The 25076-nt window shown below is 37.6% G+C and overlaps 1 protein-coding gene across 2 annotated transcripts; it reads left to right on the forward strand.

Moving 5' to 3' along the window:
- Positions 1–1746: 1746 nt before the first annotated feature.
- Positions 1747–11632, forward strand: LOC307161088 (uncharacterized protein). Of its 2 annotated transcripts, none has more exons than XM_079875598.1 (4): positions 1747–1781; positions 2574–2775; positions 7946–8205; positions 8549–11632. In XM_079875598.1, exons 3-4 carry the CDS (start codon positions 8148–8150, stop codon positions 9886–9888), a joined length of 1398 nt encoding a protein of 465 aa, XP_079731724.1. In that variant the 5' UTR covers positions 1747–1781; positions 2574–2775; positions 7946–8147; the 3' UTR covers positions 9889–11632. The 2 variants fall into 2 exon arrangements, with proteins under 2 accessions (XP_079731724.1, XP_079731725.1); XM_079875599.1 differs by having other exon boundaries at positions 1748–1800.
- The last annotated feature ends 13444 nt before the right edge of the window (positions 11633–25076 follow it).

The raw sequence follows: 25076 nt of genomic DNA on the forward strand, positions 1-25076 counted from the left end.
GCTTTGCGAGTGGGCGCGCTGCCGGAGGGTGTCAGGGACAGGTAACAGGAAGAAGTGTTAACGTTAAACAGAAACATTACCAAAGTGTAGGCTACTGTACTGACTGAATAGATATTGAACGAATAAGGTAGGTTAGATACAGTAGTTTCATGCACTGCAGGCTTCCACTGGTTTGATTATTTACTGTTTCATGTCAAGGAAAAGTTCCATGTTTACCACAGCACAGCTCGCTCGGAGCGTTCAATGTCGGTTTTATATAGGCTACTGTAAAACTTAAATTATTGTAAATAATATTTGTTTCAATCACTGAATGAAGCCTGCTCTATAAGAGTCGCGACCTGCACAAAACTCTTGATCAGCACTCAACATTTGCTTATTGTTGTTGTTCATTTAAACCGTTATGCGCAGAGAGCGTGACGCCTCATTCGCGCCGCAAGACCTCCAGACGCGCATAAACGCGTCTTTAGAGAGTGAGAGAGAGAGAGAGTGAGAGTGAGAGAGTGAGTGAGTGCTGTGGTCTTGGCCATTAGTTGAATTACTTGGTTTTTGTGTAGGTAATACGTTGTCAAATATGTTTAAACTTAAATAAACTACCTATACAAGTAGGTATGTCTCTTTGTATTAATTTGTCCTGTTATTGAAAAAATGCGCAACCAGATGTTTGAATATAGGCTGTTTTTTTTTTTTGACGTTTGAATATTCAAACGTCATTTTTGAGCTATTTTGACAGCCCTAATGAGTATTACATGCACACAGTGTTGCCTTGCACTTGCGCGCTTGTGACCGACAACACAGAAATGAAGAGACAGTTAGCTTAGACAACCTTATCAGAGCTAATGATAATGACCTGTATTGATATATATTTATGTAGTCTTGATTTGGGTGTGTAGCCTACAGTGGTTTTACATTTAAAGGGGTTGTAAATCTAGTTCAAGTAAATTTTAGCACGCCATAGTCAACTTTTATCAGGTAATTTCACAAAAACAAAAATGTGGCTAGTAAAAATGCTGTGTGGCTAGTAACTTTGGAAAACCACTAGCCACATTGGCTAGTGAGCAAAAAAGTTAATGTCAAGCCCTGCACCTGATCCACACATGCACATCTTCTGTGTTGCATGTGCAAATTATGATACACTAATACAAAGGAAAACATTTGTATTCACAAAAATGTCTCTATTTGTACAAATTGCTTCACATTCATTCAATTTTGAATTTTGCACACACAAGTTGAAAGGCATGGATAAAACATTTCTGCAACATATATCAAGTTAATTTATAAGTGTGCTTGCACGTGTTAATCATTTTGATACTATAATCATCCCATATTTATCAAATTCAGGAACGGGTTGGAAATGAGAGGACAAGATATGGAAATAGGAATAAAGATGTCATTATTACAAGGTTAAGAATTGGTCACACTGCATTAAATTATAGTCTTTATAAAATAGGGAAGCATGATGCAGGAAACTGTGATAATTGTGAGGATTTAGAAACAGTGCAGCATATTCTTTTAGAAAGTGCTGCATATGAAAGGGAGAGACAACAGTTAAGTCAAGAGTTACGATGGATGGGAGTTGATACAATTTCAATAAAAGTATTGTTAGGAAATGGGTCAAGACAATCAAGAATTCATGAATTAATAATTAATATTTTTTTTCTTCCAAAGCCAAGTATACTCCACACTCCAGATCAGTAGGTGGCTGAAATGCACCATTTATGTTGGTCTGCCAATCCGCCATTAAACACCAGAAGAAGAAAAGTTTCAGCGTCGAGTCTTCTGAGGTGAGGAGAGCAGTTCACGGTATTTCTCATATTTACACAACCATCACACACACTTTATACAGTTTGATTAAGCGACAGACTCATTTCTGTATTGTTTTCATCGATCACAGCGATACTTGTGCGTCTTTTCTGGCGTCTTCCTTCTGAAATAAACATTTAGTGCAGCAGCAGCGAGCATGAGGAGAATATGTTGAGTTCATTCAGACCTGAGCGAGTTTGTGTTCGTTTGTGTGATTGACTCGATGTTTGTGTGAGAACTGTTACTGAATGTCGAGTTAAGAGGTAAAGTTTGAGATCTGTGAGGGGAATTGATGTGAATTGATCTCTTACTTTACGTTGAGCCTATAATGAGCCACGTGAGACATTAAATCAACTCTTAAATGTTAATATTATAAATGAATAGCGCTTTACTCTTTGAACAATATTGCTTTGTGATGTTCTTTATTTTTAAACGTTTTATGATCAGTTTCAGCGCACACAAAATGTATATTTTAATATTTTAACAATTTATGTACTTCATGATTGTCATAAAATGTAACTATTCAAATGTACATATTATGCTTCTGTAATTATTTATCTGTAGAGCAGTTTTACAGGCTTTTATCATGTATCCTGACTCAAATGATGTGTTTCTAACAGCAAACACTCAGAATAAAGTGAGATGATCTGCTGATGATCCTGAATGGCTTGTTGAATGAGTGTTGATAGTCTGAGGCTCATCAATATTAACAGATCTGCTGAAAACACTCTTTATTTCATGACAATAGTTCCTGTTTTCACCTCATTTATTAGATCTCCTGTAAATTCGTCATCAGTGATGCTCCTCCCACTGCAATTCTCCAATAAATGCTGGAAAACAAGTGAAGACGAGCATCAGAGCATCAGGAAGAGCTGAAATCTGCAAAGACTGAGTTTATTAAAGAGGACAGTGAGAACATGAGTGATCCAGAACCCTGCAGAATGAAACACACTGAAGATCCTGAAGAACAAAGAGGTTGGTGTTTATTCTTCATTCATTCATGAGGCTGAAGAACATTCATGTTAGAAACATTCAAGCACTTCATCACATTTAGATTTAAACAGTTACACTATTTATTTATTGTTTATTTAACAGGGACAAATGCATAGAACATTGATTTATAAAGAATACAAAGTAGATGCCATGCATACAGGTTTATAGTCATGACTAATTTGCAAACCCTGTCCCTGGTTAGGCTTGTAAAATTAAAACAGAAATTACAGAGTATTGAATTTAAAAGATTATCACTATTAAAATACATACAATAAATACATGCAATAAGATATGGGCTTAAATAGATGTAGAAATCTAGACACATTTAACAATACAACAACACAAAACTTTATGTTTGTATGCGTTGTGTTGTATCCTGTACAGTCAGTGTTCACACAATTGTTTCAGTTTCAGCCATTGCTGTAAATGTGCATTAAAAACCTTGAGCTCTGTTAATGTTTTCCACAATTTTATGCCTCTCACTGAAAATGATGTCTGACCAAATGTTGTTCTACGTTTTGCGGCTGTACAGTTTCCACTTATTGTGCCTCTAGTTCTTATTCCGCTCTTTTGTTTCACTACTAGTTGACAGAATATTTCTGGTGCAAGGTTGTTCACACACTTAAAAAGTAGGTTTAGAAATGAATAATTTACAAAATTGTCAAAACTCTAAACATTATGCTTCCTTAGAATTAGGCAATGGTGCCATCTTACAGGTTTCTGGTCCATTACTTTTAATGCCTGTTTATATAATGACCTAACGGGTGTAATTGTTGTTTGATTGGCCTGACTCCAAACAGTAATGCAATATGGTGGATGAGTAAATATCAGAGAATGCATAAACTGCCTTAATGAGTATCTATAGTCTTATTAATGGGAAGCAGTTTAAATTTGTCTTCTTGACAGTTCTGCACAGTCTCTTTACATGTCTATCAAACTTAAGATGAGAATCTAAAGCAACCCATAGAAATTTTACTTCATGTACCTCATCTATCTCCTTCTCATCAATCTTTATTCTAAAATTTTCATTGACCTTTCCTTTTTATTGAAAAGCACATAGATACTTTCTTATTCTGTCTTTATAGATATACAGTGCAATGCATAAGTTTAGACACCCATGCTTAAATTGACTAAAAAGAGGAATAAAAAATCATATTTTGGAAATTGAACTTAATGCCTTAATTTAAAAAATTAGGAAAAATCCAACCTTTTAGGACACCAATTTTCTTTGTGAATGAATAATGTATCGTAAATAAATGTTCTTCCTTAAAATACATGGTGCATAAGTGTGTACACCCCTATGTTAAATTTCCATAGAGGCAGGCAGATTTTTATTTTTAAGTGTTTTTTTTTTTAAATAAATTTTTAGGATACTATGCATCCTGATAAAGTTCCCTTGGCCTTTGGAATTAAAATAGCCCCACATCATCACATAGCCTTCACCATACCTAGAGATTGGCATGGTTTTATTTCAGTTAGCCTAATAGCTAGTTTGATTTGCATTGAGAGATGATCTTATGGAAAGTACCCCATGCCAATCTCTAGGTATGGTGAAGGCTATGTGATGATGTGGGGCTATTTTAATTCCAAAGGCCAAGGGAACTTTATCAGGATGCATAGTATCCTGGATCCATGAAGTAACTGGCCTTTAAAAATAAAAATATGCCTGCCTCTATGGGAATTTAACATAGGGGTGTACACACTTATGCACCATGTATTTTAAGGAAGAACATTTATTTATTTACGATACATTATTCATTCACAAAGAAAATTGGTGTCCTTAAAGGTTGGATTTTTCCTATTTTTTTAAATTAAGGCATTAAGTTCAGTTTCCAAAAGATGATTTTTTTATTCCTCTTTTTAGTCAACTTTAGTATGGGTGTCTAAACTTATGCATAACACTGTATGTATATTTTGGTGCCTTAGGTTTTTTATGAGTGTTGTCTATTCTGGGATACTCAGTTGTAATGCAGTATGTTAGCATAAATTTCGCTAGCATTATGCTAATACCTAGTATAATGTTACACTACTAGTGTGTTTATGTGTGGACTCACCTGACATTGTATAGTTATTAGCTAATGTGTGTTATCTGGTATATTATTTGGTTATATAAGCAGCTTAAGTTACTTGAAGGGAAAGTTGTAGTAATTAGGCTACCATTTACTAGCTTTACTTATTGCATCATACTATATACTCACAAAGACAGATAATCATCTGCTGGCTGTCAATGAATCCGTTGAAGAGCATTAGAGTATTCGATTGCACTCTTACCGATGCACCAGTGGTCACCTATTCTCAACTAGCTACAGTTACAGTCCTAGCTATCAAGTCACCATTACAGACATAAGTGGTTGTTTCACCAGTGTTTGATTAAAATGATTTAAAAATCTAAATGTTATTAAGCTGCAATTTTAATAGATATATAATATTAAACTAATTTTAAATGCATAGAAATGCTTTATTAAAGGAAAAGATACTGCTAAATGTTTTACTTTGAGCCTATGATAAGCCACGTGAGACATTAAATCAATACTAATAAATATGAATAGTGTTTTAGTCTAGGAACAATAGTGCTTTGTGGTGATCTTTATCTGATCATTTTCAGTTTCTGCGCATATAAAATGTTATTATTTTAATTGAGAAAAACACTTTTATGATCCCAGACTAAGGTTAGCCTACAATTTAATTTCTGAATTGTTTTGAAATAAAGTTTATAAAGAGATGTGTTTATTTAAAGTGATGTGTTTATTTCAAAGTGAATTTATTTTTTCAGATTACATGATTTGTCAGTGTATTTTACAGTTCTTTAAAGTAGGTAATGCAGAATAGGTGTTCATATTTCACTCTCTTAGTGTTCATGTTGTAACTCTGTGTCGTCGGTGTTGCGAGAGGCAACGCTCTTGAAAGTGTCGAACTAATACTTTGAGGGTTGTTCCCATATTTACACTTTTAAAGTGTTGAAATTATGTACATTGGTGTTGATTTCCGGATTTCAAATTTACTGTGTAGTGATTAATGTAGTTATTATAAGATCAAACTATATATTTAGATTAATTTGGACATGATGCTGCTGTAATCTGTAGTGGTTGAGGAAGATGAGTGTCATTGTTTTGTGTTATTGATGTTTTATCCATGTCATAGTTTAAGAAATAAGAGTATTGTCTTTCAGTAGAGCAGTTTAACAGGCTTTTATCATGTATCCTGACTCAAATAATGTGTTTCTAACAGCAAACACTCAGAATAAAGTGAGATGATCTGCTGATGATCCTGAATGGCTTGTTGAATGAGTGTTGATAGTCTGAGGCTCATCAATATTAACAGATCTGCTGAAAACACTCTTTATTTCATGACAATAGTTCCTGTTTTCACCTCATTTATTATGCTGATGTCTTCAGATCTCCTGTGAATTTACACTTAAAGCTCATTTCATTGGTGTCATCAGACTGAGGGGATTTGCTGGCTATTATATGTACATTTATTTCTGTGTTTATGATTTTAACTGTTTTTCTTACCATTATTCATATTTGGACGAATTTAAATTAGTTATATTCTTTTATTTATTTCTAGATACCTGTATTTTAAAGGTCCCATGACATGAAATTTTCACTTTCTGAGGTTTTTTAACATTAATATGAGTTCCCCTAGCCTGTATATGGTCCCCAAGTTTCTAGAAATTTCAATCGGTGTAAATCAAGCTTTTGCTATCTTTCTCTGCCTTTGAGAAAATGGACGCTCATACGCGCTGATCTTGAATCTCCTCCTTGTGACGTTACAAGGAGGAATGTTACCTCCCTTGTCTCTGCTTTGCCCGCCCAGAGAATATTTTCCGCCCATGAGAAAATGCGATAGGAAGTAGGAACGCGCGCGCGAGATTTTAGTTTGTCCACGAGACGAGAGATATCATGGCTTTTGAGCGAGCGAAGCATAACACTTGCTCAATAATTGGATGTACAAATGAACACCGAAGGGTTAATACAGAGCTGGGCTTGCTGAACGTCTGAAACTAAAGTCTGGATCACTCTCTTTGGCTCAGCTACACACCTCGGACATGTAAGTCAACTAATGATATATAAGTGTGTTGCTTTACTGTTTATGGTTGCCTAGGCCCTAGACTGTTACACGTAGAATGTGTCACATTAGCTATGCAGCTTATGTGTGTGAATACACACACTGTAACGCGAGTGTTGTACACTTCTTTGTTATTTGGATAACCGTTTTCCTGTTGGTTATACGGCGCGCGCGATATCCGCATTTCAAGATCGCAGAGCTTGATGATGTAATTGTAATAAGATAAATATAGGCGTTACAGATCTCTCATGAAAAGGCAACAGTAGGTTAGCGTTAGCTACATGATAATAACTGTAAACCATCCGAATAAAGTACCGTATCCAGACATAATATTTTAAACTAACCATTCGGAAACGTCCTGCTGGAACCGCTGAGTTGTTGCTTCTCCATCCGGATCAGATTCTGGGTCAAACTGAAATGCTTGAAAGACTGCGTGTCTTCGTGCCATTGCTATATCCAACGTAAACATGCACGGACCGGTACCGTTGCGCAAGATGGTCAAGGCCACACCCACCCTCCACCTTACGCCGCCTTTCTCCTCCTCATTATCATTTAAAGCTACAGACACCGAAACGGCCTGTCTGAAGGAAGCTCATTCTGGGACTGGCTTGTAGTGGCTATAATTCTGCACCGAGGCTGAATTTTTTAAAACAGATTTCAGATACAGTACTAGGGACCATTAAGGCCTATATTAAAGCCTACAAAAAGTAGCATGTCATGGGACCTTTAATGAAGAAACAGAATAATGTTAGGATTAGCAATACAAATAATGAATGGATTGTTATTTCTCACAGGGTTATTCACTTGAGCTTGTGTTTCTGGTGTCCCACTTTCACATGCGTATGAATGGAAGTCAGTGCAAGGAAAAGTCTAGTGTGAACGGCCATTAATAATTCAAAACGTTTTTAGTAAAATCAATCTCAAAGTTGGTGTCAACATATGGCAACAATGGGATTTGTCCCTGGATTCAGATTCGATAATGTTTTAAAAATAATTGGAAGAAAAATGTCCCTCGTTCAAGGAAATTTTCAAGTGTCAGTATAAAAACAAACTCAGTAACTGATATCTTTTTTATTTTGGGCAGATCAGTGAAGCTCCTCCCACACCAATTGCATCATCAACGAAGCTCCTCCCACATCAGTCACATGGTCAGTGAAGCTCCTCCCACATCAATTATCCAATAAATGCTGTAAATTCCCATCAGCTACAAGTGAAGACGAGCATCAGAGCATCAGGAAGAGCTGAAATCTGCAAAGACTGAGTTTATTAAAGAGGACAGTGAGAACATGAGTGATCCAGAACCCTGCAGAATGAAACACACTGAAGATCCTGAAGAACAAAGAGGTTGGTGTTTATTCTTCATTCATTCATGTTAGAAACATTCAAGCACTTCATCACATTTAGATAAACAGTTCAACTATGAAATGGTACACAATGTTCTTGGTTTTTCTTCAACAAATGGTCAGTAAAGGGAGGTTTGAGAAATTTTTATATTGATTATCAACATACTATTTTAACTGATAAATAATCAATTTATAAAAAGGCAGCAAATTATCATATTTAAAATAGTTGTCTACTTTCTACTATTACTTTAGGGCTCACTTTCATGTCCTTTCAATTTGTATTTCTTTCAGTGTATTATTTTGATGTACTGAATTTTATTTAATACATTTTTCTCTCATGTCAGACCTGATGGAAGAGAAGGAGAGTGGAGAACTGAGTGAAGTGGAGGAGGAGAGTGAAGAACTGAGTGAAGTGAAGGAGGAGAGTGAAGAACTGAGTGAAGTGGAGGAGGAGAGAGAAGAACTGAGTGAAGTGAAGGAGGAGAGTGAAGAACTGAGAGAAGTGAAGGAGGAGAGAGAAGAACTGAGTGAAATGAAGGAGGAACATGTCAAACCTGGAGAAAAACATCTGAGTCGCTCAAAGACTAAAAATATTTTTTTCAAGAAAACAAGAGCCAAGAAATCTTTCACCTGCACTCATTGTGGAAACAGTTTCACACGCAAAGATGGTCTTGATGTTCACATGAGGATCCACACCGGAGAGAAGCCGTTCTCATGTGATCAGTGTGGGAAAGATTTCAGTCGATCATCATCCCTTAAAGAACACATGAGGATCCACACCGGAGAGAAGCCGTTCTCATGTGATCAGTGCGGCAAAACATTTATCTGTGCATCAGAGCTGAAGAAACACTTGACAGTTCATACGAAGGAGAAGCCGCATTCATGTTCTGTGTGTGGAAAGAGTTTTTCACAGTGGCAATATTTACATAGACATGAGAAAACTCACACTGGTGTGAGAGAGTACATGTGCTTTGAGTGTGAGAAGACTTTTACTAGAGCGGGCAGTTTAAAACTGCACCAGAGAATTCACACTGGAGAAAAACCTTACAAGTGTTCACACTGTGATAAGAGATTCAGTGTGTCATCATCTCTGAAAACACATGAGATGAACCACACTGGAGAGAAGCCGCACACGTGTGATCAGTGTGGACAGAGTTTTACTTTTAAAAGTGACCTGAAGCTACACATGAGAGTTCACACTGGAGAGAAGCCGTTTAAGTGTGATCAATGTGGGAAAGATTTCAGTCAATCATCACACCTTATTGTTCACATGAGGATCCACACCGGAGAGAAGCCGTTCTCATGTGATCAGTGCGGCAAAACATTTCTCTGTGCATCAAACCTGAAGAAACACCTGACAGTTCATACGAAGGAGAAGCCGCATTCATGTTCTGTGTGTGGAAAGAGTTTTTCACTGCTGCAATCTTTACATAGACATGAGAAAATTCACACTGTTGTAAAAGAGTACATGTGCTTTGAGTGTGAGAAGACTTTTACTACAGCGAGCAGTTTAAAACTGCACCAGAGAATTCACACTGGAGAAAAACCTTACAAGTGTTCACACTGTGACAAGAGATTCAGTCACTCATCATCTCTGAAAAGACATGAGAGGATCCACACTAGTGTAACAACTGAGTGCGAATCAAACAAAAATGAAGCTTCCAGGTGTTTTGTTCAAACATAACTCCACACAGGACTCAACATTCCAGAACTTAAATCACCAATCCAGAGCCATAAAATCAGGCGCCAGCCAGTCTACGCTAACCAACGAAAACCCCCAGCTAAGAACTTTATGGCCATGCGGGCTTCAAAGAGATGAGCCCAACTAAAGGAAGAACGTGTCAATGTTAGATTGGTTCCAAAGACTGATTGGTTCAGAGATGGCTAAAGCTCTGTGCTCGATCAAGATAACAGCAGAGAAGCTGCTGGACTCCACACAGACACAAAGCAGACCCCAGTCTCCTTAAGGAGACCTATGAATGACCCAGTGTTGAAATCACTTCAAACCAAAGAGACTGAGACTTTGACTCTGGGATCAAATCATTCAGAACAATTGACGATGGACTTATAATCAAACATCATGCAACTACATAATTCTGTTGTTTTTACAATATGTGGGCATGTCTAATATGCTTAGATCCCATATAATTCATGTAATTGTTGTTAACTATTAGATGCTTGAATGAAAGTCTGTCGTGCTTCCTATCGCTACGATCCTATGTTCTTAATTCAAAAGATGGCTTGAGTGAAATCTGTGTGAAATGTTCCGTATTCTTATAATAGTAATAATGTCTAAACTGTGGCCTCTTTCCTCTCTGCTAGAGCTTAGAGAGTAAGGAGAGCACAGATAAGCTTGATCTATGATAAGAGATGAAGAGAACGCCACCTCCTAAATTAAGCCAGTGTCTTAATTGGTCAGTTCTCTTAGGATGCTGGACAAACATGTGAGTTTAAAATCTTAGACCCGAACAAAGTTTGCGTGCTCTCTCGGTGAAGGAATTTTCAACAAGGTTGAAAAGTTGCGCGAAGGGAGAAGAGAACAGACAGACTTGTAACCATGTAGAAGCGCAGAGACAAAGAACCCAAATCAAGATCAGAAGAACGGGTTCAACAGCTTCATTCAAGCCATCTAACTACTCTCGTCTCAATTTCCTTTCTTTTCTTAGTTTCTTATTTTCCGTTGTGAGTCTCAGTTCTAAGTTAAGTTTTGTGACAAGATTTCGGCCCACGTTTCTTCTGCAAAGCCAGCTTCAACAAAGACTTTCATTCATTCGCCAGCACACCACGTGATTAAGTGCATAGAATCTTGGGATTTCATCATCTTACTCTTAGACTCACTCTTTCCTCACACTCTTCCTTTTTGCAACTCGTGTGCGCGTGTGTTTGTGTTAGATATTAGTTTTAGTCTGTGTTAGATTAATCAATAAAGTCTTGTTTGTATTTTTAAAGAGAAGTGTTAGTTGTGTTATGTGCTTACAACATTAATGTCTTAAACTGCTGATCTAAGTTACCTTGTTAACTATAGTGTTTCACTATAGTTTGGATATTTATATCCGTTGAAGAATTACAGCCAGTTCAAATGAACCGCGAACAAGTCATTTGCTTGGTTGTAATAAGTGATTCTTTCAAATTCCCTATAAATGAATTAATAATCCCTTTGAGCTAAATTGTCAGAATCACTCTATTAACGCTACAGGGTCATAAGATTGAATATCTTGCCTTCAACACCTGACCCAGCTGTGCTGCATGTCATGTGGTTTTCAATCAATTCAGACCAATTTCTCTCTCGTCTTTGCAGAGAATTATAAACAAGCTAAAACCCACTGGCTCCTCTCTTGACGTAATTCCTCCTCGCCTTGTTAAACATGTGAAAACCTTTTAGAATTTAATAAATAAATGTCTTGAATCAGGAACTGTACCTGATAATTTAAAACAGGATTATTTAGCTAAGCCAAAATTGTGGAATATTCTGCCGGCTAGTTGTCTCGTTTTGGGTTTGTTCATGTCATGTTTCCATGTCTGTCATATGATTCCCTGTTTGTCATGTGATCCTGCCATGTGTCTTTTCTTTGTCTGATCATTGTTCACAGGTGTCCCTTGTCTTGTCATTAGTCTGTGTATTTAAGCCCTCATGTTTGCCATGTGTCTTTGTCAAGTATTGTTTCTTACCACTTTCAAATAATGTGCATAAATGTGAATCTCTGAACATTCTTAAGTCATGCATAGATCCTGGCCATTTTGCGTTCAGATTTGGGATATGGAAGATTTTAGTCAACTGCCTTTTTTATTTGATATAATACTAATCTGGAATTAAAAATCCCAATAGTAACTGGGCTGCACATTTACATTATGGACCCCCTTTCTGTTCACATAATCCCCTTCATTGAGGCCTTGATGGTCTAGCCTATAGTCTATGGTACCAATCACATTAGTGAAGCCTGAGTGACATATACTGTAATCGGCATGGTTAGAAATTGATAGAAAAGTGTAAAAAAGGAATAAATCTTTTAAGATGCTTGTCAGGTGCTGATTGGGGGGCAAGTTGCCAGTCACTGAAAATAATTTATTATGCAGTGATCAGGTCAAATATAGACTATGGAAGTATGGTATACAGTTCTGCTAATACAACTTAACTTAAAAAAATACAAGTAATACAAAATCAGGCCTTGCGAATTTGTTGTGGAGCCTCTCCGGTAGTATCACTACAAGTTGAATTAGGAGAATTACCGTTGGAACAACGTCGACTTCAGTTGAGGATGAGATACTGGTCTGGTGTATGTGGACATCAGGAAAGTCATCCGGTAAAAATACTTCTGAAGGAGTGTTGGGAGTATGAATACAAAGAAATAGCAAGCTTTGGTTGGGTAGTAGGGAAGGAGGCAAACAGCTTGGGATTGAAAGAATATTTAATAGCCCCTTTTGTTCCAATACCAGCAATTCCCCCTTGGATGTATCCTATGCCATTAATTGACTTACAAATACATAAAGAAATAAATAAACCAATAAGCATACCAACTGAGTTAGTACAGTATGTAAATCGAGAGTATTATTCAATACTACAGGTATTTACAGATGGGTCAAAGGAACCAAAGTCTGGTAGAACTGCAGCAGCAGAATTCATTCCTACATTTAAAATAAAAATTGCAAAAAGATTATCGGATCATGTGTCAGTATTTACTACTGAATTACTAGCTATCATATTAGCACTACAGTGGATTGAAGAAGTTCAACCAGCAAGAACTATGATATGTACTGATTCAATGGCTGCTCTCACTAGTCTTATGAGGTGGAAAATCTGAATCTCGGCAAGATTTAATATTTGAAGTTTTGCAATGTTTATTTAGAGCAAAAGGCACTTAGGGGTTTTGGTATTCTTCCTCTGGGTGCCAGCACATGTGGGTGTGGATGGTAATGAGGAGGTAGACAAGTTGGCAAAGAAAGCATTACATCATCCACAAATAGAAGTTAATGTACCACTAAGTAAATCAGAAATCAAGAGATTAATAGCAATTGAAATTAGCAAAAGATGGCAAAAGATATGGAATAGTGACTCTAAAGGAAGACATCTTTATCAAATTCAGGAACGGGTTGGAAATGAGAGGACAAGATATGGAAATAGGTAAAATATGTAATTATTACAAGGTTAAGAATTGGTCACACTGCATTCAATTATAGTCTTTATAGACCTTATGCACCAGAGAAACAAGGGCGCCGCCATCTTTGGAAAATTGTCTTTTAACTTCCGTTTTGCGGTCGCTCTGTATATTTATATGGCATTTCTGTCCAGGAGTAATTAGCTTTTTAAGTGGATTTACTTAATGTAAAGTTAACGAAAGTTATCATGAGGACTGTAATGTTTAAAGCAGATGACTTAACAAATGTAAATCGACCGGGAAGATTTTAAAACGAGCCGTTCATTAATAAACACGCAAAACGCTGTGAAAATACAGACCGGAAGTCAAAAGACTGTAGCTGTGTCCCAAAGTGAAGGCTGCGTCCTTCGAAGGCCGTATTTGAAGGCCGGATGGCCGTATTTGAAGGCCGATTGCATCACCGCGGCGCGACGAAGGACATCCCAATTCAAAGGCTGCATCCTTGGAAGGTCGCATTTGAAGGCCGATTGCGTCACCGCGGCTCGATGAAGGCTGTCCCAATTCAATTCTCCATCCTTCGAAGGCCGTATTCGAAGGCCGGTTGCGTTATCGCGCCGCGACGAAGGCTTCCCTGATTCAAAAGCGACGCCAAATGCACCCTTCGTTTCCCCGTGAAAAGAAGGATACATAAATGGACACTTAGCGGCCTATCCTACCCCATAAGTCATTGCGCGCCGTTGAAGACAGCATTTATTTATTTATTTTTAAAGGCGGCCGAGACTAGAGATCGGTGGTGGACAGCAAATTCACATTTAAATGTAAGTATTATGTTTTCATTTACTCAAATAGCTAGCGAAACCAGAGTTAAAATTTCTTATAAACTTCTTCTTAACTCCTTCGTCACCATTGCGTGGTTTCATTTATCAGGTAGTTTTAGGCAAAACTTGTGGTAATAACGTTATTAGTTTAACGACTTATTTGTAATATTTGCACTTGTGTATTATAAGAAATATCACTCACCCAATAAAGCCCAAAACAATAAGAAAAGCAGTAGATAAGGCAATGGGGTTTCACGTTTATGTGTTTTTGTAGTGCTGTCATGCAAGCTATGTGGTTTTAATGAAATTTTAGTATACAGAAATATGATTTCTTAAGTATTTTGTATGCATGTCTTGATGTGTCATATTTTGCAGTGTTAACAATGCACTTAAGATTGCTCCTCTGTTTTAAGTACCCTTTTCTGCTTTTTTTAGAACAATTCAGGAAAAAATGGGTCTATATATATATATATATATATATAAGAAAAGTAATACACACATCTTTGCTGAAATGTTTTGTCCTGTTGTTGTTAACAAGCCATGGTTCATTTGCTCTGCCTTTAGGATTGCAAGTGTCCTGGGACAGGAGAGGGTGTGAGTGGGAAACCCACTGCTGAAGCTTGGCCATGGTTTGTCCTCATGGATGAGGTGTTGGGACAGATGCATTGCACCAACCCCCCTGTCTTCATCGCCTCAATCCCTGAGGACACACCAGGGCCGAGTTCAGTAGTGGGTACCCACGGTGAGGAGGAGCCAGGGGCAGCAGCACCAGCACCACCAGTAGCACCAGCACCACCACCAGCACCAGCACAAAGGCGGCGAGACAGGACGAGTTTTTGGACTTGATCAGAGAAGAAATGCAACTACAGAGGGAGGCAGAGGCGAGGAGTGCACAGGAAAGAAGGGAGAGGATGGACAGGCTGTTTTCTCTTCTTGAGAGAATGATTGAAAAATATATATATTTTCTACATATTCTTGTTGAACTTTTTTCACTTTTATTTTTTAAAAGAAAAATTATGTACATTTATTTTTATGCAACTTTAATTGTGTAAATAAAAGAGAATTAATTGTTCTGGACATTGTTTATTTTTGTAATGACTAATACTTTCTGCATGAAACAAATTCTATACCTTTTTATTTTTTCAACTAAAATTGGTAAATGAAAATTATTTGTTCTATAGGCTACATTAAAGTACTTTTTCCAACTATTTACAAAATACGTTAAACATATCAAAATTAGGGATGCAACGATACCATTTTTTCAGAACCGATCCGATCCGATACCAAAAATTCTGAGTATCGGCCGATACCGATCCGTACCGATACCAGCGCAGTTTTTTTTTAATCAAGTAGAACTTCTATTACTCTGTGTTAAACTGATAAGAACTGAAAAAAAAGAAAAACACCAACAAAAAATATATGATCATAATCTGACATAAATGCTATTATAAACTAGATTAGTGGATAATTCAGCAATAAAATTTAGTCTAGAAAAATCACGAGTGCACAATTAATTGTAGGCTATAAAATCTGAACATTTTGTGAAAAAAATGTTTAGTGGAGAACAAATTAGAGACAATAAGTGTAACACTAAATCTGGTAAAACTTTACACATTGCTCTTTGTATTGTTGTAAAATAGCCTACATTCATGAAAAACAAGATAAAAATAGCAATTATTTTATATCCTACTATAAAATTGAGACATTTTTTAAATGTATAGCACAGCTGTTTAATAAGGTAGCAACATAATAGATAGGACAAGAACGGCTATTAATATTCTTTCATTTCGTCACTGTATTATGATATGAAAGGCTCCAATACATCGCGGCACAAAGCGCTTATGCGCATCCCGAGCGCAGAATGATGCGCTTGAAGCAACATGAGTCACAGCGCGCAGCACGTCGAGTCCGCATTGAAAAGTTTAAAGCACAATGAAAATACATATGATGCATGGTGTATTATACAGTATCTATCTATGCAATAGTCTATTCAGCATTTTCTTTTAAATTTCAGTTACTGTGCGCGTGAAGAACAAATAGTACCTGACTTTACTCCAGTGTTGTGATCTAACAGACACCCGGTAGAAAGTAACATGATTAAGGTACAGCAATAAAGTCCAGCAAGATAAAGTTGTTTTATGTGAAACCATAGATCTTTATCTACAGATCAAGTATAATAATAGTAACATTGAATCATCTTGGAGAGTTTCATCGTGTGTTCTGTCATAACCGGACGCGACGCGCTGTTTGAGTGCTGAATGAAGAATGATTGACAGCCGCAGCTGAGGGAAACGTTTACGTGATCTTGAATTTAACACTTAAATATTAATTTATATCTCACATTATACTATATAATGGCTTCAGAACACTTAAAATATGGTGCACGAAAACTTATGGTGCTTTATAATGTTTGTGGGGCTTAACAATAACACTGAATAGTATACGCACAATATCGGATTTGGATCGGCCTTGTCTGACCGATACCCGATCCGCCAAAAATGGCAGTATCGGAGCCGATTCCGATACTGAGTATCGGATCGGTGCATCCCTAATCAAAATCAACATAAACATTTAATTTTACAATACATAAAATAAGAAAAAAAATGATGTAGACTCTATTGAGCTGAGCTGCTGGACCAGGATGGGCTGCCCTGTAATGCCTCCTGCTGGTGGGACATCATCTGGGATGGTCTCCAGAGTGTTAAAGTGCATATTTCCACTATCCACTAAGTTGTCTACCAACAGGTTTGCAGGGCTGATTCAATCGACGGCTTTCTGAAAAAAGTACTTTTAATAACTACTGCATTTATATTAGGCTACTACTGCATTACTGCGTAGGCTATGTTGCATTTTACTTATGTATATTTTCAATATACAGTAATATCTGGTTGTTACATTATATACTTTTGTGTAGTGTAATGTAATCACATTGTGATGTGAGGGAAAAAGGTACTTCAGGTTACTTCACATTTGTAAGTGAAATTCACTTAGTGAATACTTAACGAAATATGCAGTTCCGAAAATTAAAGTAACAAAATGTAGGCTTATTGTCACAATATTAACAAATTGTTGCTAACTACAGCAGCGTCCCATATCAAAGGGCGCATCTGACGCGCTCGGACCGGTCTAGCCTACGAAGGATTGTTCTTGTCGCCAGGCAACCGTGACAGCTGCAGATATATTAAATTGGGTTTTGTATTCAAACAGGGCTAAACCGAAAATACATGATCCGGCAGCGCCGGGGCACACCATGAGTCATGACCTCCAGTAAAATATAAAACATAAAAATGACAATAGCCAATTCTGGCTCCATAGCTGTTTACTCAGTTATCAAAATGAATGATCAGGATAGCAGCTGTCCTCTCGCACCGTTGCTTGGCGCCAGGAGCGGTGATCGGGAACACCTGGTTGCACAATTAGGAAATCCTAGGAAGGCTACATGGTGCGTCCTTCGAAGGATGCAGCCTTCAACATTGGGTCACAGCTAATGAGCGCAGCGCTGAAAAGGGGCGGAGCTACATAAGGTCTATAAAATAGGGAAGCATGATACAGGAAACTGTGATAATTGTGAGGATTTAAAAACAGTGCAGCATATTATTTTAGAAAGTGCTGCATATGAAAGGGAGAGACAACAGTTAAGTCAAGAGTTACGATGGATGGGAGTTGATACAATTTCAATAAAAGTATTGTTAGGAAATGGGTCAAGACAATCAAGAATTCATGAATTAATATTTAAATATCTAAATAAAACAGGAATAATAAATAGAATTGAATTATTTATTTATTTTCTTCCAAAGCCAAGTATACTCCACACTCCAGATCAGTAGGTGGCGGAAATGCACCATTTATGTTGATCTGCCAATCCGCCATTAAACACCAGAAGAAGAAGAGTTTCAGCGCCGTTCAGTAAAATGTATAATATGGAAGTTATGGGTATTTCTACGCGTTTCATTTGGGTTCCTGCTCATGTTGGTGTGGAAGGAAATGAGAAGGTGGATATTCTGGCAAAACAAACTTTAAGAACAAAGCAAGTAGATTTTCAGGTTCCATTAAGTAAAGCAGAAGCAAAAGTACTCATAAGAACATATGCACAATCAGTATGGCAGGTATATTGGGATGATAATGAAACAGGTAGACATTTATACAATATACAAAAACAAGTTGGTGCTGGGAGGAGGGAGAGTAGGAATCGAAGAGAAGGAAGTATCATAACTCGGATGAGAATAGGTCATACTGGACTTAACAGTACACTATAAAATTGGAAAACACCCAAGTGGGGAATGCATACATTGTAGCCAACAAGAAACAGTTGAGCATGTATTAATCCATTGTAGGAAATATAATAATGAGAGATGTCACCTTATTCAAGCATTGAAGAAAGTAAAACATCATGACTTTACTTTATCAGGTCTATTAAGGGAAACAGATAGTAAGTTGTATGATGAAATCATTAAATTTGTGAAACAGAGTAATTTATATAATAGAATATAGCGTTGGAAACATGGAGTAATAGTTCCAATCGCTAAACCTGGAAAAGATCATTCCCAGCCAGTTAGTTTATTTTGTTTTGTTTTTTGTTTATTTGTTATGTTTTATTTCCAGTTTGTTTATTTGTTTTGCTTGGTTGTTATGTTTATTTTTTTTTGTATAAAAGCAAATAACTTGATCCATATTCCATTCCAGTTGGTGGCGGTAATGCACCAATAAGCTAGGTTGCCAACCGCCAATAAACACCAAAGAAGAAGAAGAAGAAGAAGAAGTTTCAGCGTCGAGTCTTCTGAGGTGAGGAGAGCAGTTCGCGGTATTTCTCACACACAACCATCACACACACTTTATACAGTTTGATTAAGCGACAGACTCATTTCTGTATTGTTTTCATCGATCACAGCGATACTTGTGCGTCTTTTCTGGCGTCTTCCTTCTGAAATAAACATTTAGTGCAGCAGCAGCGAGCATGAGGAGAATATGTTGAAGGGATAGTTCACTTTGAAATTAATTTTTGATATGTTTTAGCTTACCTCAAGGGTATCCAAGATGTAGGTGTCTTTGTTTCCACAGTAGTTTCAATTTTGATATTTTTAGGTCAAACCGTTCTTGTCTGTCAGTCATATAATGCAGGTCTATGGTCACTGGCTCAAAACACAAGCACAGAGTCCAAATTAAAACAATTCCCCATCGTCCAAATGAAACAATTCCCCATCGTAAGTACACATTGATGGCCTAAGACACGAAACGAGCGGTTTGTGTGAGAAAACGAACAGTATTTATATCGTTGTTATCTCTTGAAAACAGCAGACGTCCAAATGATCTGACGGCGCGGGCGGGTATAGATATATACATAGATGTCGCCTTGGCTACGGTTTCGTTCCAATGAACTGCTATTGATACACAAAAGCACACATACAGTGCAATACATATCTTATTTACCTATTTCTCATCTTATCTGTTTTTTTATTTTATTTAATTATTTTTATTCCCGGTGGGGATAAATTTATCCCCCCCTCAAAGTGATCAGTGCTACTACACTAGTGGCGAGACGGATCACAAAACTTATCACGGATCCGTGGTTTGATTAAAGTCAATTTTATTTTAAAATGCGCTACTTATATAGCTGCCGCAGCCTCTCTGTACCACTCTGCAGACTTGCTCAATGCCCCGCCCACGGCGCTATCTGATTGGTTACACCTCACGAGTAATAGCCTATCAACACTTGCGAGACGGTTGCAGGTCCGCTGGGCAGTGTGTCGTGTTTCGAAAGGAAGGCATCTTATTCAGCATATTACTGAAGAAGCGGGAATAAACATCACAATCTGATTATCTGTTTCTATGATGACATGCAGATAGTGTCCCAGTCATGAGTCACATCACTGAGAATGGCCGAAGTTACACACGGTGTTTCACTCAATTGAGGCTAAAGCAAAGGTTTTTTGATTACTCACTCACTCTTGAGCGTCTGGCGCAAGTGATTTAAATTTCAATGTAAAGACGCGTTTATGCGCGTCTAGAGGTCCTGCGGCGCAGGGAGATGTGATTTTTCCTGTGCACTTGCATATTAGTGTCAGCTGGGAAGGAAATATAGAGACCAGACCTCTTGGAACTTTAATTGAATACATAGCGTTGGTAAAGCATACTGAAATTACATCCCTACAAATTTATTGGGCCCTACTGAAAATAAATGTATCGAATTTAAGCAAAGTAGCCTAAATGTTAAGACTGTAAGACCCTTTGCTTTTTTACGTAGCCTATAAAGGACTCTTATAGCCGACTTTGTGTTAATTTAATTTGTAGAGGATTTTTTTTAACTCAAACATTAACACTGAAATAAATGAAACTAAATTATTGTACATTTTTTGGCACACCACGACGAGTGGCGCTATGCATTGTTCTAAAGCCAGGTTTTATTCTGGCATGTTGAATTAGTGTTCGACAAACGCGGCGGCACGTTCATTTGAATGAAGAGCGCTTCTCGCTCGTGTGAGCGAACACACACTGGAACGTTAGGCCATGCCGCAACGAGTGAATCGTGGCCGAGTGGTTGAACTTACGTTACGATCATTTAGATGACACGGGTTCGAATCCCGAACTAACTTGGACTACTGGTGTTTTTATATTAGCCTATTAATGCATTTTTTAGTCTATTGTTGATGCAGAGAGATTTGTCTAGTTCTAAAACATAGTTTTTTGCTTATAGCCTATTTACAAAATAAAATCACCATGCATTTCCATTTTACACTAAGGAACAAATATTATACAATGACTTTACTTCTGTAGTCTATAATAATTCCAATCGTAATTTCAAAAGCAGTTCTTTAAAAAAAAAAAAAAAAAAAAATTATATATATGGGTGATTCTTTAATTGGAGATACATTTGAAGTCCGAAGCCATTTATTTTTAACAGCTTTACCAAAATTTTACTCCAAAAACACATTTTATTTTTTAAAAAATCTTTTTAAAGGTCCCGTTGCATGCGATTCCATGTTTCAAACTTTAGTTAGTGTGTAATGTTGCTGTTAGAGCATAAATAATATCTGTAAAATGATAAAGCTCAAAGTTCAATGCCAAGCGAGATATTTTATTTAACAGAAGTTGACTACAAAAAACTGCTCGATTGGACTACACCCCTCTACATCCTGCTTTAGTGACGTCACCAGAACCGTTTCTTGACTAACCTCCGCCCACAGGAATGCTCCCTCAACTCTACTGGCTACTTGTGCACTTCTTATAACTTAGCCTACTGTGTTTACTCAGCTCTTACGGTGATTTTCTGAAGTAAAACTGACGCTTCATCTTTTGTGTGATGTACAATAAACTTTATTAAACTCATCAGTACATGTTTGATCATCATTCAGACAGCAGACTTGTAGGCTATTAATAAATAATGGATACATAGCCTACAAGCAGATGACAAATACGTTATAATAACCGTAATTAAACTACTAAACCATACCTGTTTCATCTCTATACAGCACTCTGACTCTGTAGGCATTATTGTCCGACTCGAAATGAACGCCGTTACTGATAGTTTCTGATATTATCATCATTCCGTGAGATGAATTTTTCCTGACAGACTGAGCGCGAGCTCATGAAGCTCCGCCCCCTGTGTCGTCCAGCAGCACCTCATTTGCATTTAAAGGGGACACACTGAAACGGCTCGTTTTTCTGAGCCCCAAAAAATGTAAATTTAAACATGCTGTAAAAAATGATCTGTTGGGTATTTTGAGCTCAAACTTCACATACACACTCTGGGGACATCAGAGACTTATTTTACATCTTGTGAAAAGGGGCATAGAACGGGACCTTTAAGAGTCACAAAATGTTAGAGTGTAAAACTAGAAAATATTTTATTTTAAAAGCTATTTCATGATGCTGAAAGTCATGATATCATACTGTTCTTAGTGGGTGGTACTTTTTTCAAACAAGGGTAAAATATGCATTAAACATGTTTTAAATGACAAATTTCAGGTTGGGGTTTTAATTATTTTGTTTATAAATTATTATTGGTGACAGTTTCCAAATTATGCTAAATTAATTTGTTTAAAAGTAACTTTTATTGTTGATAAATACCAATCCATAAATCCTGTGTCAATTCTGTTACTACATGTTATTGTCTCTTTAAATTATGCTGATCTGTCGCATCAGTATCCTTAGCAACGCAAGATGATGTCACTTCCCTTTTGGTATTAAACTCTGAAGAACTAGGAGGTATGTGTTTTGTTCTCTCTGAAGACATGTAATCTTACAGGCACTTGCACCAAGAGTTCTTATATAACATGTCAAAACTGTTTCAACAATCTCATAGGAAAAGCAAAGTTCAAAGATATTAACAAAAGGAGGTATTAAAAGTTTTTAAAATCATCTTTAGTATCAGGCCATGTGCTCTTAGCCTTTATGCTAGCATGTGGTGTTATTAGTAAAAAATGCTAAAAATGTCAACTCTGTTACTGTCAATTCTGTTACCAAGGTACGGTAACAGAATTGACCAATGTCCATGCCTTGGTTTTCACCCTGCCTTGGTTCCAATCACACAATGATGCAAACACACACAAAAATGCATAATGTGTGTTTATAGCCACACACACACACACACACACACACACACACACACACACACACACACACACACACACACACACACACACACGCACACACGCACACACACACACACAGAGACACACTGATCAATTGGGTTATTCTACCATGATCAGAGGATTTCAACACACACAGAGACACACACATGCACCATCCACCCAAGCATGTGTGGTTATTTGTCATGCTATCGTACAATAATATAATAATAATAATGTAATACAATGTAATATAATGTAAAAATGTGTGCCTCAGACATGCCACTCTCTGCTGCGGAGAAACAGAGTAGATATCGAGCGAGACGTGATGCTACCCCAGAGAGAAGAGAGGAGAACTTAAAAAAGGATAGGGAAAGATGGAGGCACAAGAAAGAAATGGGAAGAGTCAGATTGGTTGCAGACTTAACACCAAGAGAGAGGAGGAGACAGCAGAAATACTGGAGGAATGCCCAGGCTGCCAGTCGAGCCAGGCGAGAGCAGTGTAGAGACCTTACCACTTCAGAGAATTCTGATCAGTCACAGTCATCCCAGAGTCCACATCAGAAAAATAAATGGAGGTTGGTGGTTGATGTGCAATGAAAGTTGATGGAGTATGTTTTGTATTTGGAATGCACAGAGTTTAGTATATTGGAGAATTTAAATTTACTTTTGATCAGAGAACATTATTCTTATGTAATTTGCTGATACACAATCAACTATTTGAGAAATTATTTTAATAAGGCTTTTCATATAATTTCAGGCAGAGGTCAGGACAAAGGAGAGCAAAGCGCAGGACCTCAAAAGTGTACAGAGAGATAAAGAAGTTACAACAGGCACTGACAACACAGAAGAGAAAGACTGACATGTACCGCAAACGTTGTGAGAGACTGAAAGTAGATAGGCATTATCCTAAAAGTATAACCAAGAAGTTAGTTGGTAGACGCCATGTGTCAGAGAATGTCAGAAAAACCCTTACCTACCACCATGCTCTTGTGCGTACAATTAAAGAAAATTATCATGGATCCACATCAGAGAAAAGCAGGCAAATAATTTCACAAATTGTGTCTGGCAGAATTGTCAGAAAATACAGATTCCAGGCCAAGGTTCAGGAAACACTAGGATTGTCAAGAAAGAGGTTCAACCAAAGCAAGACCAACAATGACAAACTGGCTTTCCAACGAAAAAAATATGCATCTAAGAGGATTAGGTTGCAAGATAGAGTATGTGCGTTCTACAACAGGGATGATGTCAGTCGCTTGACAGCTGGAAAAAGTCAGACAGTTACTAAAATGAAAGAAAAAAAGCAAAAGCGCTTCCTATGTGATAATGTAAGAAATTTACACAAGCGTTTCTTAATCGAAAATCCTGCAACAGAAATATCCTACTCCCTGTTTTGCCGCAAGAAACCATTCTCGGTGGTAACTCCTACCAACACAGACAGGGAGACATGCTTATGCAAAGTTCATGAGAACATAAAATTCCTTGTTGAAAAGTTGCGTCATCATAAAGTGATTGACAGCACCAACTTGGAATCAATTGTGGAGGCAACCTGCTGTAGCATTGAGAAAAAAGAATGCATGTATGGAGATTGTGATGCCTGTAAAAATAAGGAGGTCCAAGCAATGGCTGATTATGACCCTGAGGCTTTGGTGTCATACCCACAGTGGACAACTGAAATGGTAGAAAGGAGAAGGAAATCAAAAGATCAAATGCCAGAAAAACTGCCTGTTAGGGTCACTATAAAAAAGGTGTGTGAAACTACATTGGAAGGGTTGCTTGACTTGTTTGCTAACCAGCTCACATTTTTTAAAAAGCACCTTTTTACAATGAGGAGTCAGTTGCTATAATGAGCTAAGGCAAGGGATGAAGTCACACGAGTGCCTAATTCATGTGGATTTCTCCGAGAATTACGCCTGCAAATATGCAACTGAGATCCAATCAGTGCATTTTGCTTCCTCCCAGGTGCAGGCAACACTCCACACGGGAGTGCTTTACTTTGGAGGGGTTGAAGACCATATGTGCTTCTGCACCATTTCACCCTCAAAGGAGAAGGGTCCCGCTGCTATATGGGCCCACCTCTCTCCCATCTTAGATCACCTGAAGCAACACCATCCCACAGTGTCGGTGCTCCATTTTTTCAGTGATGGGCCTTGCACCCAGTACCGCCAAAAGGGTAATTTCTTTCTTTTGAGCCAAAAAATTTACCAACTTGGTTTCATAGCTGGAACATGGGGTTTTTTTGAGGCCAGTCATGGCAAGGGGGCACCAGATGGAGTTGGAGGATCACTGAAACGCAGAGCGGACGCATTAGCTAACAGTGGGAAAGATGTGCCAAATGCACAAAAACTTTTTCAAGCATTGGTGGATGCACCATCATCAGTGAAGCTGTTCTACATT

The sequence above is a fragment of the Squalius cephalus genome, assembly GCF_949319135.1.
Source record: "Squalius cephalus genome assembly, chromosome: 1".
Lineage (NCBI taxonomy): Eukaryota > Metazoa > Chordata > Actinopteri > Cypriniformes > Leuciscidae > Squalius > Squalius cephalus.